The sequence below is a fragment of the Gekko japonicus genome, unplaced genomic scaffold, assembly GCF_001447785.1.
Source record: "Gekko japonicus isolate JY-2015 unplaced genomic scaffold, Gekko_japonicus_V1.1 scaffold1229, whole genome shotgun sequence".
Taxonomy (NCBI): Eukaryota; Metazoa; Chordata; class Lepidosauria; order Squamata; family Gekkonidae; genus Gekko; species Gekko japonicus.
Window position 1 is genome coordinate 70936 of NW_015160877.1, and position 13843 is coordinate 84778.

The 13843-nt window shown below is 44.3% G+C and overlaps 1 protein-coding gene across 1 annotated transcript in view; it reads left to right on the forward strand.

Annotated features, from left to right (window-relative positions):
* The window catches only part of IQSEC3 (IQ motif and Sec7 domain 3), a 52169-nt gene extending 43586 nt beyond the window's left edge, over nucleotides 1-8583 (forward strand). The window contains exons 7-10 of the mRNA XM_015422854.1: nucleotides 222-383; nucleotides 6108-6200; nucleotides 8382-8425; nucleotides 8509-8583. Coding sequence (XP_015278340.1) covers nucleotides 222-383; nucleotides 6108-6200; nucleotides 8382-8425; nucleotides 8509-8583 — 374 coding nt within the window. The remainder of the gene's footprint in view (nucleotides 1-221; nucleotides 384-6107; nucleotides 6201-8381; nucleotides 8426-8508) is intronic.
* The last annotated feature ends 5260 nt before the right edge of the window (nucleotides 8584-13843 follow it).

Genomic DNA, 13843 nt, shown 5'->3' on the forward strand with positions numbered 1-13843 from the left:
CCCTGTGTCCCCGTTGCAGTCTCTAAGACCAGTTTAAAGAACCTTCTTAATAATATTGAGTATGCACTGGAGTTTGAACCTTAAGGTTCTCTTTATAGGAATATTTTGCATAAAGTTTAGCTACAAAGTTTATTACTCATTGATTTATAATTAGTGGAATCGCATCATTCCTCCCTTAATCTGAAAGGCACGTTTCATGTTCTCGCCCCTCTTCTTCTTAGATTACCCCCATGGCATTACTTTGGTGACCCCAGTTTCAGGCTCTGAGAAGAAACAGGTACTCCATTTCTGTGCTCTGGGTGCAGAGGAAATGCAGAAATTTGTGGAAGACCTAAAAGAGTCAATAGCAGAGGTGATGGAGCTAGAGCAGATCCGCATTGAATGTAAGGCTCCGCGCGGTCCAGACTCCATGCAGTCATTCTGTCTGTATGTACATATGTCTGTGTCTTGGGCATTTTCTTTTCTTTTTTTGTCTGTGGTTAGCAGGGGTGCCATTTCTGCTTTCAAAGAGGGGCAGAGGGAGCACAAGATTCTCAGTAAAAACTAGAAGGCTCCATTTGGGGGATCTGTTCCAGATTATAGTCCAACTCTCCTCCAATCAGCAATTTAAGAGCTTTTGTTGTGGCTACTTTAAAAAAATATATATTTTAAGGCTTCATAATAGCAGTATCAACACAGGATAATCTGGCACCAATTGGTTTTAAAGTAAAGTCTTTTATACCTTTGTCGTGCAAAGAGACCTATTTTATTGACGGTGACCTTAAACCCTCAATATGCAGAACAGGTAAATACTCCAAAGGAATAGCCACATGAGGTTGGAACTCGCACCCCAGAATGGCACCCTTGATTGTGATGTGGGCAGTGGGTGAAGGGGAGTTCTTAACTGATTTGGTTGGAAGTTATATTTGGGGAAAAAATATGACCAACATTATTCCATGTGCAAGTGATATGCATGTTTGTTCAGTGCGATTCAGGAGCTATGTGTATCTCCGGAAGGGCAGTTTTGTCTCTGAAATAGTGTGTTCTCCCAATTGGCCTGCTACTGTTTATCTTTGCATGAGTGTGCAAAATCCTCCATGATTCACCTATGTACTAGGTCTTATATATATTTCCCACTAGCTCTTCCAAAGGGCTCCGCCATAGTCACATTCACCGCCTTTCCAAGGTTTTAGCCAACTGGCTGAACCACACCACTCGAACAACTTATTCACACAAGGGTCAGTCAGCAACCATAGGAACTGAATATGTTAACAGATGTTACAGAAGGGTAGCCAGTTAGCCAGTCCATTCAGACTCCTGGAGTTCATATCACTGAAGGTCCACCACAGAATTCTAGAAATGTTGGTCTGGACTCTACCGGTGTGTCACAAGCATATTCTGAAGTGTCCACCTGGTTGCCTTGCTGATATCTCACTCTAAAGATCACTTGCTAGTACATTTAGATGGTCTCTCTTGATTTGAATGATATATTGGAGTAGCCCTGTTCACACACACAGATGAACACACATAAAGTTGCCTTATACTAATAGATCTTTGGTCCATCAGAGTCAGTGTTGTCTGTTCAAACTGGCAATAGCTCTTCAGGATCTCAGGCAGAGGTCTTTCACATCACCTGCTGCCAGATCCTTTATTGGAGATGCCAGGGACTGAATCTGGGACCTTCCGCATGCCAAGCAAATGCTCTGCCACTGAGCCATGGCCCCTCCCTGTTTCTGCTTCTTCAGGTGTTAGAAGGCACACCAAGGAGTGCGTCCTGTTTTCCCCTTATCCACTGTAAAGCTCCATAGGTGGGGAGTTGGGTGGCTGGGATGAATGGGTTTCTGATACACAGTTTATATAACCCAATGTCCAGTGGCACTTTTAACACCAACAAAGTTTAATTCTGGATATCAGCTCGTGTGTGTATGTACACTTTTTCAGATACTGGACTCAAGCTTTGTTCTGTTGCTTCAGACCAACGCAGCTACCCACCTGAATCTGCCTTTGGACGTTGTATTGAATATTTGTCGGCTCCTTTCATAACGTCCAAAAACTGCTCAAAATTGGCATCCCTTCATTGATGCCCGTTGCCCTTTAGCAAAAACGTGGTGCCAGCTTGGCATATTGATCTTTATTAGAGACAGGCACTAATGATCCTGCTCATGTTGAATACTGCCTTTCCTTGAAGGAAACTAAATAGAAATATCTTACAGGAAAAGTAAGAGAAGAAGGAGTTCTCAATCTGTCCTGCATGGGCTCCCTCACATTTCCCCCCCCATTTTCCCCCTTTTTATTTACTTTGGGCAGGGGCAAGGGAAGGGTCATGTCACAGTGGCGTAAAACACATGGCTACAAGCCTTACAGAACCATCTCAGAATGTGTGCAAAGGACCATTAGTCTGAAAGAACCCCATATCAGAATCTGCTTGCAGGTATTGACAAAGTAACACAACAAAGAGAAGGTGGCGGGGGAAGGACAGCCCTAAATAAGGGATTGTGCCACATGCTCTTGCTAGATGAGTGTCAGGCTGCTGCCACACAGATGCTTTGCTCCATTTTTGCTCCCAAACCAAAACACTTCATTTTTTAGGCTCCCCAAAGACATCCTCTAATCATCCACACTTTCTGGGTCTTCCGCGGCTTTGCCAAGCCTTCTTTGCTACAGCCTTATTTGAAAGAAGACATGTTTTCTGCTCATATTGGCACCATTTCCCTTTCTTCAGCCCCTCATGGCCACAGACATTGCCACTGTGCCACAAAAATCAGAAGCTGCTATAGTGCTATAATGCAATGATGTTATAAATGTGGCTGCTGTAGATTTTCTGGGTTGTATGGTTGTTGTAATGATCTGTTGCCGTAATCTACAGGTTCCTCTGTTCCCAGCTTCCATTTTTTTTAAAAAAGGGTCTAACTCTTTTCATTGTGAAGGTATATGGGGAGAGGTAGAGACTTTTTTTTGTCCAGATTACCTGGAAAGTATTTAGGAAGGAAAGCAGCAAGATGGCTGGAAAACCGCAGGAATATGCTGCTGACCAGTTTGTGTGGATCCTCCATTGCCGCTGGGAATGCCTATGCATTTGCAGCCACAGTGAAAATAAAACAAAAAGTTGTTGCACATTTCAGTGTATTTTTTGCCACTTCGACTTTGGGGAACAGTTCAGAAAATCATGGGAACTGGTGAGAGGAATCAGGTAAAACTGACATGAACCTTTTATCCATCCAGTGGTTCAAAAGCAACATTTACCTGTTTTTAATAATATGCTCTTAAAATTACCGTCTATAAAAGGCTAGAGAGCTTCAGTAAGCAGGGGGGAAAGGATCTGAATTCCAGTTTTACTTTTGTCATGTTCTTGCTGTGGTGCAGTCTCAGATAACTCATTTTTCTCAGCTTTCCCTCTGGCTAAGATGGAGGACTGAAGCGTTTCGCGATCGTGCGAAGCGAGCGACGGCCACTTTTGACAGTTTGGGCAATACACAGCCCAACGCATCACTCCCCAGCGAGGGGGGGGACAAGCAGGCAGCAGCGCCCTAGAGGGAGTGTGAGGTTGGCGTAATCCAGCTTCGGAAGAAGCTGAATTGGGCTTTGACCTCCTCCCACGAAGAAGGCAAGTGCCAAGCAACTCTATAGTGGCCGATCGAGCCGGATTACCGGCATAAATTCTTCGTCAGCAGACCTCTTTGAAGAAGGACAACAACTGTGAGTTAAAAGAAACAATGCGAAACCCGTTTTGAACGTGCTAGATAACAAAAACGTGCCGCTTACCTGAACTGAGTTTGGAGTCAATTTGAATTAAGCGGTTGAGCGGAAAATGAATAGTAAATCCCAGAAATCCGATTCCGGAGAGAAAAAAGTTGATTGAAGCCTTTAAAAACTGTAAAAACGCTTATTGTTTAACATTCCTGTGGTGAAGATGGAGCCGTGTGCGCAACTGTAAAATCGAAACTCACGAACAATAGCGTGGGAAGAGCAGGCTGGTGTCACAAAGAAAGAGGTCCGTGTGAAACATCCAGGAAGTTGAATTCCTAGACGGGCATTAGCGAAAGGAAGACAGTGGAACTTTTAAAGGTGCCGGACCGGAAGTGAGTTTTATGCGGAAGGAAGGGCCTGCAAAATACCAATCTGACCTACTCTACATGAAATTACCATAGAGAAGTTGCGCCCGACATTTTGAGGAGGACTTCAACTAAATTTGCTTTTTTAATATATTTCTAAGGGTCTTTGGAAAGCGTAAACAGAGAGGCATGGAGGACTAAATCTTATCATCTAGAAGAGTGCTTTATTTTGCGAATCTGTGAATTGGAAAGAAATCGCCAAGACGGAGACCAGGAGAGGCAAGAAAAGAGCCGACTCAGACCCAGAACTTAAACCGGTTGTGAGACCTAGGATTGGATCTACTTCAACCCCCAAAATGTCAAGAATCAGCCCTTACATTTGAGAACATCTGCATAGCGACTGAGGCAAACCCAAGATTTATACTATGGTTCATGTGTGTCCAGAGCAACAGAGATGGTGCCAAAAGTGCCCCCAAAATGTTACCATTATTCATAAAGATTATTTCCTGGTTTAGTCTCTTGTGAAGTGAACATGGCTGGAGATGTGTGTCACATACACATTTTACAGGAAACTAATTCCATACATAATTCCCTTTTTCTTGCGTCATTGTGCCTTTTTCCTACAAAAGGACTAGTTGTCACAGTCTCAGATAACTCATTTTTCTCAGCTTTCCCTCTGTAAAATAAGAAAAATAGTAAATAATAGTAAATATATTGCACAATTTTGATATGAGGATCAGCACAATTATAAAAATGATTTTTTTACATTTTCAGTGAATTATAAAATTATTTAAAAGTTATTTTGAGATTTGCAATGAATGTTTACATGTGCAGATGTTCACTGAGAAATTAAAGCTTTTAATTAATGCATTTTAAAACTTATCCCAGCCAGTGGGATAGCGTAGTCTATAGGATGCACCATGTAACCAATCAGACTTGCCTGCATGATGTCATCAGAAAGCCGATTCAGAGTGAGGCCAATAACTCTTTCCATCATTCTGCTTTGGCTTAGCAGTGACACAGTACCATCAATTCAGCTTGTCAACTGGAGGTATTGCACTTACCCTGAATAGATACTGGGAAGAGAAGAGCACAGCCATCTCTCTGTAAATACCATTTGTGGCCTCCCTGAAAAATCTCTAGATGGAGGATATTTTTGGCAGAAGGGACAATGTTATTAAAGGCACTCTCTCAGTCTGGCCTGGCCCAAACTGAACACCAGGCTGAAAACAAAAAATGCAGGAGAAACTCAACTTTAATTTGAAAAACATACCCCTGGCTTTTGTGATTGCATGGAGCTTCCCAGCAATCCTGTTCTCGTTCTGCTGCTTTGTTCAGCAGATATAGGATAAATTATTCCAAACAAGCAAATGCGTGTATATTCTTGTGCATAATTTATACAGGTTGCAGGATTTGTATTTCCTTAGCACGGAATGTAGACACTAGGCATAAATGTTTGATGTTTTCCAAATCATAAACACATCCCTGGTTGCAGTTGATCTAAGTAATGCTGGAAATTACGTTTGGCAAGCCCAGGGCCTGTAAAGGATTGCAGGAGAGGGGGACAATCTAGAACCCCCTCATCCTCCCCCCTCCCCCAGACTTTAGAAGCTCTCATCCTTCCTTTCTATTTTTTTTCCCTTTCAACTGGGTCTCAGCAGCCACCCTTGCCCTCAGGAGCACATTCATCAGGCCATTTTAAAAGCCCCCCCCCTCCACTGTCAGTTTATTTATAAAGGCATATTTTTCTGCATACTCTGCAAACCCACTGTGTATATAGAAACCCCTGCCTTCTCTGTGCATGGCTTGATTCTGCAGCTTTTACCATCTGTACAGAGGCCTGTCAGATTACTACTAGATGTTGCAGTATAAAGTAACATGTGTGTGTGTGTGTTCTTACATGTGCATTACATGCACGTGTATAAAGTGTGAATTGGCTACCCCGTTTTTCTGTCTGTATACCTTTGCTGCCTTCTGTTTTGCCTTACTTTCATATCCCACTTTCTTCTCTCCTGTTGTTGTACTTTCCTTGGTTTCCTCTCTCCATTTATCCGATGGTTTCCTCCTCACTTCCAGGGGAGCTGGAGAAACAACACGGGGCAAAGAACCTTTCCTTAAGGAGCAATGGAGCTCAGATGGAAACACAATCCAAGCAAGGATCTCCAACAGGTTAGAGTCTTCTCTGCATCTTCACTTCTCAGCCAGAAGATTCATTTATTCATAACTTTATTTACTTCATTTGTCCTGAGTGGGAACCCAAAGCAGCTTACATTGTTTTCCTCTCTTCGATTTATCCTCAGAACAACACCGGGAGGCTGTGAGTGGGTGATTGGCCCAAAGCCACCAGCTGTCTTCCATGGCAGAATGAGGACTTTACAGGGCTCTTTTTGTAGCAGGAACTCCTTTGCATATTAGGCGACACACCCCTAATGTAGCTAATCCTCCAAGAGTTTACAGTAGTCCCTGTAAGAAGAGCTCTGTAAGCTCTTGGAGGATGGGCTACATTAGGGGTGTGTCGCCTAATATGCAAAGGAGTTCCTGCTACAAAAAGAGCCCGTGGCGCCATGTTGGATTAGTTAATTGTCTTGGATTTGGAGCACAGGAAAAATGGGTGGAAACATAAAGGACTAGGTGTGTTCAGTCTCTATGAGGGAGATTCCTATAGATTTAATCCTTGATTTGTGTCAAAGTGGAAGGCTTTCTTTAAAAAAAAAGAAAAAGAAACACACCATATTTGCCAAGGAATATATCCAACATGGTTATGTGTTCTTAAACCTCTTGCTATACCTTTCCTCAAAGTCAGCGCTTTTTCTAGGTCTGAAATTGAACCTGGAAGGCCTGTGGCTCATCCTTTGGCTGCCTGATGGTTTGGAACTCAAACACTTGAGCATGTCATGCTCATTTATTTGGGCCAAACCTGTAAGGATCTTTATTTGGGCAAGCCTTCCAAACCTGTCTTGCAACACTGTAATGAATAAACAAGAAACCCAAAAAGGAGTGATCCTAGGGTTGCCAGTCTCCAGGTGGGGGCTGGAGATCTCCCAGAGTTACAGCTGGTCTCCAGATGACAGAGATCCGTGCCCCTGGAGAAAATGGCTGCTTTGGAAGGTGGCCTTTAGGGCCTTCTACCCTGTTGAGATCCCTCCCCTCCCCTCCCCTCCCCAAACCTCACCCTCCCCAGGCTTCATCCTCCAAATCTCCAGGTATTTCGCAACCCAGAGCTGTCAAGCCTAGCTGGTCCTGACTTGTATAGTCTCAGGAGGCAGACATATTTTAGGCAAAAAGGAAGAGGGGATAATTAGAAAAAATAAGTATCTAAGTTACAGGCTTAAAATGGTTTAACAGTCATTATCTTTCCATAGGGAACTAGTCTTGTGAAGGCAAAGTGCTCTACTAGACAAAACACCAAACTGCAAATCCCAGTATTCTTTTGGCAGAGTCATGAGAATTGAACTGGTGTAACACACTGATATAAACTGTGAACATAGATTTGCCTTGAAGCACCCTCTTAATCTAATGACAATAAGCCAACCTCCAAAGAGAGTCCTCCTCCTCCTCCTCCCTCTCTGAATGTATCTGTACTTTGACACTGTGTATATGGACACAGTTGGAGGCTAAAATTAAAGTTTTAAAATGTGAATAAAATAATTTCCCCCCCAGACTTAAGTTTCAGCTTTGATAACCACCATCCAATTCAGGGCTAGGCTTCAAGGACAGACACAGGGCACTCCAGATGGTGAAGAGTGTTAGGTAAACGTGCATTTTTGTTTCTAGTGGGGCTGTAATATTTAGTCAATTAACTGATTAATCAGTTTGAAAATTTTTGCTCCATTATGCGGCATGGGTGGGGGAATGGGTGCATGATGTTGTGTGCGCTGCATACTGTAGCTCCAGGAATCTCCAGAAACTCTATGGTAAAACCATAGAGTTTCTGACTTGGAGCATCAGTCGGTAAATAGGGCTGCCAATGGGAGGCTTCCTGCCATAGTTTGAGGCCTGGCAACCCCATACTCCACTATGGGGTTATAAAATCTTGTTAACAGTTTTAACGCAAAAACTATTTGTGGTAAGCACCATTTTAGAAGAGGTCTTCACACATGAGGGAAGTCTTTTCTAAGAGGGCGCCAGGTCATATGTTTATAATCTAAAAGCAAGAAAAGTGTGCTATTTCTCTTCAATTGTATTGTTTTATCCACATATAAACTTCATAAATTAGTTATTGATTAATTGATAAAACTCATACAGATATTTGTTTTTTGGGGGGGTTGGGTGAAGCGCTTATTTGGTAGAAACTCTTGCCATTAGAAGTTTTTATTTGTAACTGAAGAAGGGGTCTGTTTGGTTTTTCAGCCAAAAGAGATTTGGGGGAGAAGATCCCAGACAGCACAGTGGAGGTAAGTAGAATGCGGAGCAGCTGAGGTAAGTAATTCTCCCTCACTTCAGCTCTTCTTACATTCTCTGTTGTTTCTTTTCTCAGGTTTTAATCAATGCCTCCCCAGCCAGACTGACAATTTTACCAATTTCCAGAGATACAATAAAAAGTTACTGCTAGGACGGGTAATACAACTTTCAAATCCAGATTAAACTTCAAAGCATTTTTTTCAAGCCGTTTCTATAACTGTTAACACATCCTTCATGGAGCGAATGCCCGAACTCTGGAAACTAACCTGCTCCGTCCTCATCCCTCACCCAACACACTTTCAGGAGAAATCAGAGACGCAGCTGAGATGAACTCCCCTGAGAGGTCTCTGCCCCTTGCTAAAACTTAACTGCTGTGATCTTTCCCTCATAGGCTCTTCTGCCTCAGTGTCTGTCACCTCAGTTGGGGCCTAGAACGTACTCGTTGCGGTTCTTCATGGAAACTTGGGCCAAAGATTTGCCAACTGGGGGAGGGGGGGTTGAGGTAACTTTATTCCTTGGGAGTAAGGACTCTGTTCTAGGAGTCCTTCTGCACATCCCACCTCCTCAGGTAAACTCATCTATGAGAAATCTCCAGAATATTTCCTTTGCCCTGGCTTTGCCCTCCCCCCAGGCTCTTTCACCTGGCAAATACCTCCATCTATCTCTGCCTCCATCTCCCCGCAGGTGTTATTTCCCAAGGGGGCAGGTGCTTCAGCTCTCCACTAATATCCATTTCCTTAAAGAACCTCCGTTTCTAGGCTGGCACCTGGCTTCATTACCGTTCAGATGCTCTTCTCAGTTTCTGCTGTTCTGGCCTCTGTTCTCTGAGGCCGTTTTCCCCACAGCTTTCTTGTCCATGGCCTGTTGAAAAACTCCATAGCTGAAGGTGTGCTCATGAAGATGTGCTTCACAGGAGCTAATTCATCATCCTGCTACTCCTGCTAATGGGGAAGAGGGGCAGATATTTCTATGGCCTTGCACACACCTTTTGGCTCACAGGCATTTCTTCTCTGTGAAGGAATTTTCACTTCAGGGATGCAGAATTCTAAGGAGGGAAATAAGGACACTTAACCATTCTCTGTTCATTGGGGGATTCCCAAACTAAGCAGACATCCCTCATATCTGTCATTTGTAGTCCACGGAAGAGGTTTTTTTCTTCCCATTCCTAAACCACCACCCTCTCACTTCCCAGAAGGGCCTTTCAGCACACGTGCCCTTCTGGAACATTTCTAGGACTGTGTCTATTGCCCTGTGGGGACCTCCATGCCATCTTAGTTCCTGCTTTCAAACTGAGATTGGGAAACCCCAAAAACGTTCTCTGTGAAGACACATCTTCTTCCTCCCCTCTCCCTCCTCTTACTCCTCAGCAGAAGCGAGCATCTCCATTTTCTCTGAGATTACCTGATCTGCTGCCATTTCACCAAATTTCTTTTTTCCCCCCTCAATCATTGTACAAGCTGGGTGGATACTTTTTCTTCCTCTTTTTGGCATATGTAAAACCATCTCCTTTCACTTGCAAACCATCAAGTGGATCAGAACAAGCTTCAAGTTGGCTGAACTATGTCAGATTTCTGCTTTTTCTAGTTTTTTTCTCCCCTTTTTGTAAACAGATATATGTGCACCTTCCTGCTCAAAAAGACAGGAGCTGGGAAGAGCTCAAGTCTTTCTCTGAGCGTTAGCAAGTCTCATCTTTTGATTTTTTTTCTTTGCAAATATGTGCAACCTCAATTATCCTTCCCTCTTTCAGATGATGCAAGACCTCCTTGGAGCTCCAATCATAGAGCAGAGCTCCATCAGAAAATGAAGGACAGAGCATATAAGAGAGTCCTTTTCTCCAGTTGTTTTCAATCACAGACAAAAACTACTAGGGGAGGGGGACAAGGAAATGTAACAGGAAGGAAAAGAGGGCAGCCCAAATAATAAGACCATTTTTGTTGGCTTGAGAGGTGGTATCTCAAGCCACCAACGGCCTATGTCTCCTCAAGCTGAAATCCCTCTCCCTCTCTCTCTCTCACACCTGCTCTGAGTTCCACTATCAGATTGTGTCTGCATAATCCGGATAGTTGAGGTTGTGCTGTATGTGGAAACAGCATCCCCGCCTTTGCTATGTGGAGATCTTTATTTCTAGGATGTTTTCAGGTTAACAATTGTGGGGTGGGGAAGAGATGGATTGTGGAAAGAGACAGGTGTGTCGGCAGGGCCTGTGGGACCAGAATGTTTAGAAGAAAGACCACACATGCTTAAGGGCGGGTTGCGGCTTATCGGGGACAAACGATGGATGGAGGAGGTGGGTTGGAGGGCAGCCAGCAGCAGTAGATGGGAAGAAGTCTTGTAACATTTAATGCTTCTTTGACTGTTTCTAAACTAGGTGTCAATTCACAACAGGCTTCAAACGTACCAGCACAACTCCGTCCCGGGGCTCGAGACTGGAATGCAGCCCAGCACGCATCCTAACATGCCACGGGAGAGGCTGGAGACAGCATTGGTGCCCTCTTACCCTGCCTCAGCGGGGACGCTTGTACAGTGCCAGCAGATTGTCAAAGTCATAGTCTTGGACAAGCCGTGCCTCGCTCGAATGGAGCCGGCCCTCAACCAGACTCTGACGCGCTACGTCTCCTCTGATTCCTGCAGCTCCACCCCCTTGCGCGGTCTAGGCAGCGGGCTCCAAGGGACCCCAGTGAAAATCATCCATCAGCCCCCACTTCCGCCGCCGCCGCCACCCTACAACCACCCGCACCAAACCTGCCCCCCGAGCTCCTTGCTTGAGAGGCGCAGGTACTCCAGCGGCTCACGCAGTCTAGTGTAGCAGCTCCACCAGCACTGGCCAAAAAACAAACAAACAGCACAGACTTAACCCTGGGACCCTTTTCTGTCTTCAAAGAAAATCTAGTTTGTGATTTATTTTTTAGTAAAAAAAAAAGTGAGAGAAGCAAAAACAAAGCAAAAAAAAAATTACAGTACATACTATGAACATACCTAATTCCTCCTCATTTCTCTTGAAATAATTCTGTTTGTGAGGAGCCCATCTGTAGAAACTGTCTGAGAGCTCAAGAAGATGTTTCCTGCCCAGCCATCCAGCCATATGCTTGCACCCAAACAACATGGCGGTCTTTTGCTGCCATGGTTTTGTTCAGCTTTTCTATTCTTTGCTTTGTGTCTTCAGTTCTGTTCATTTTCCATCTATCCATCCATATCTCTCTCTCTCTCTCTCTCCCCCCCCCCCTTCCATTTTCAGCTTCCCGGTGTTTCTCACCATTGCCACAGGTTTCTGACCAAAATACTTTAATTACCTTTGGGGGGGGGCATGGATTTTGGATAGTCCACCTTGTTGGGGCTGAGGAGCCGCTGCCGCCTTTGCTGCCACCGCTGCTGCTGCCACCACAGCTTGCTAAGTTGAAGCTGAAACCTTGTGCCACTTCCCGCGCTTTCTCTTCATTGCCTTTTGGGGAGGGGGCGTACCCCTTGTTCTTGTGCAGCTGTCAGAAGAGAATGTCGGAGAGAGAAAGCTAAAGAAAGAGAGAGTGCGCCTCTCTATCCTGCACTGTGGCTGAACGCAAAGATGGCCTCACCCTGGACATTACAACCTTCTCTGCAGTTACATTAAAGTGTCGTACTGAGAAAGCTCTGCTGGGCACCAGCAGATTACATCACTTGTAAATATACACCTTTCTGGTTGAATGTGTATGGACTATGGCCGCCTATGGGAAGCACCAGACGGTTCTGGTAAAGTCAGGGTAAGGGGAGTGATTGGATCTAGAAATCTTCCTGGCATGGCCACTTGCCTAAATTAATAACCTCAAAAGGCTGTCCCTTTCTGGGGTTGTTTTTTTTTTTTTTTTAAATCTTAAATTGATTTATTTTCCACCACTCAACCAATATCAGGCCCAGCAGCTGGCTCACAAAACAGAGTAAAACAACAACTTTACGCAGGACTGATTAGGTAGAAAGGAGGAGGTTCCCCAAACCTGGCTGTCTCCTGCTGTTTCCTCTTTCACCCCCCAGCTAATTTTTGTCCTTACTTATCACAGGATTCTGCACCGCTGGTACACAAACCTTGTTCAAATTATAGGAGCCCCTCCAAAAACTTTGACTCGGATTTTATGTCCAGGGGAGAGAAGTAGGGGTAATAATGCCTACATCCTTGCCCTGGTCATCACAACACCAGTGTACATATTTTCAGAGAGATTCCAGGTTCTCTGTTCCATTCACATGTTCCTTCCTCTTTATATTTTGTTCTGGTTCTGCTGACTTAGTTTCTGTGACTGATTTATCTATCAAATTTTAGGCTGCCCTTTCTACAAGGCACACAATTTGGCCTACATCATTCTCCTTTCCCCATTTTATCCTCGAAATGATACTGTGAGGTAGTAGGGCTGTCAGGTCCTCCCTGGCCACAGGCAGCTGAGTAGGGTTGCCAGATCCAGATGGGGAAATTCCTGGAAATTTGGGGGGGGGTGGAGCCTGGGGAGGACAGGGACCTCGGTACGGTACGATGCCATAGAGTCCAACCTCCAAAGCATCCATTTTCTGCAAGGGAACTGATCTCTGTAGTCTGGAGATGGCCTGTAATTTCAGGGGATCCCCAGGTCCCACTTGGAAGAAGAAGAAGAAGAGATTGGATTTATACCCGCCCTTCATGACCCAAAAGAGTCTCAGAGCGGCTTACAAACTCCTTTCCCTTCCCCTCCCCACAACAGACACCCTGTGAGGTAGGTGGGGCTGAGAGAGCTCTGACAGAAACTGCTCTTTTTCAAGAACAGCTGTGCCAGAACTATGGCTTGCCCAAGGTCATCCAGCCAGGTGCAAGTGGAGGAGTGGGGAATCAAACCTGGTTCTCCCAGAATAGAGTCCACGCACTTAACCACTACACCAAACTGGCTGGCATTCCTAGGTAGGTTAGGTCAAGAGAGAATGACTGTCCCAAAGGTCACCATGGGAATGTGTATTCAAATATCCAAAGGGATAGGCCAGCTCTGTAACCACTGGCTTGTCTATTTAAGAGAGCTGTCATCCTGAATCAGTAATATGTTTACAGAGGCAGAGAAATATGCCTTATTTATTTGCTTGTTTGTGTAAACATTTATATCCCACCTTTCCTTACGGTTCCAGGTGGCTTACAATAATAGTTAAAAACATTCTCAGTGTAATTTTTTTTTAAATCCATTTAAAACCAGAAATAAAATAGCAAACCCTAGGACAATTATGATTTGTTTTCCACCTTCCTTAGTATTTCTAAGACAATGAAATGAAACATTGTTTAAGATAAACAGAAGAGAAGCAAAGCACCCCAATCAGTTGCTTTCATGAACACGTAAAGATATCTAATAGGGAAATAAATGAAGGGACTGGTGTCTTAGAGAAGCCAGTCATGGAAGCAAACGCCTGTAACAGCAGGTTGATTCTCCCTCATT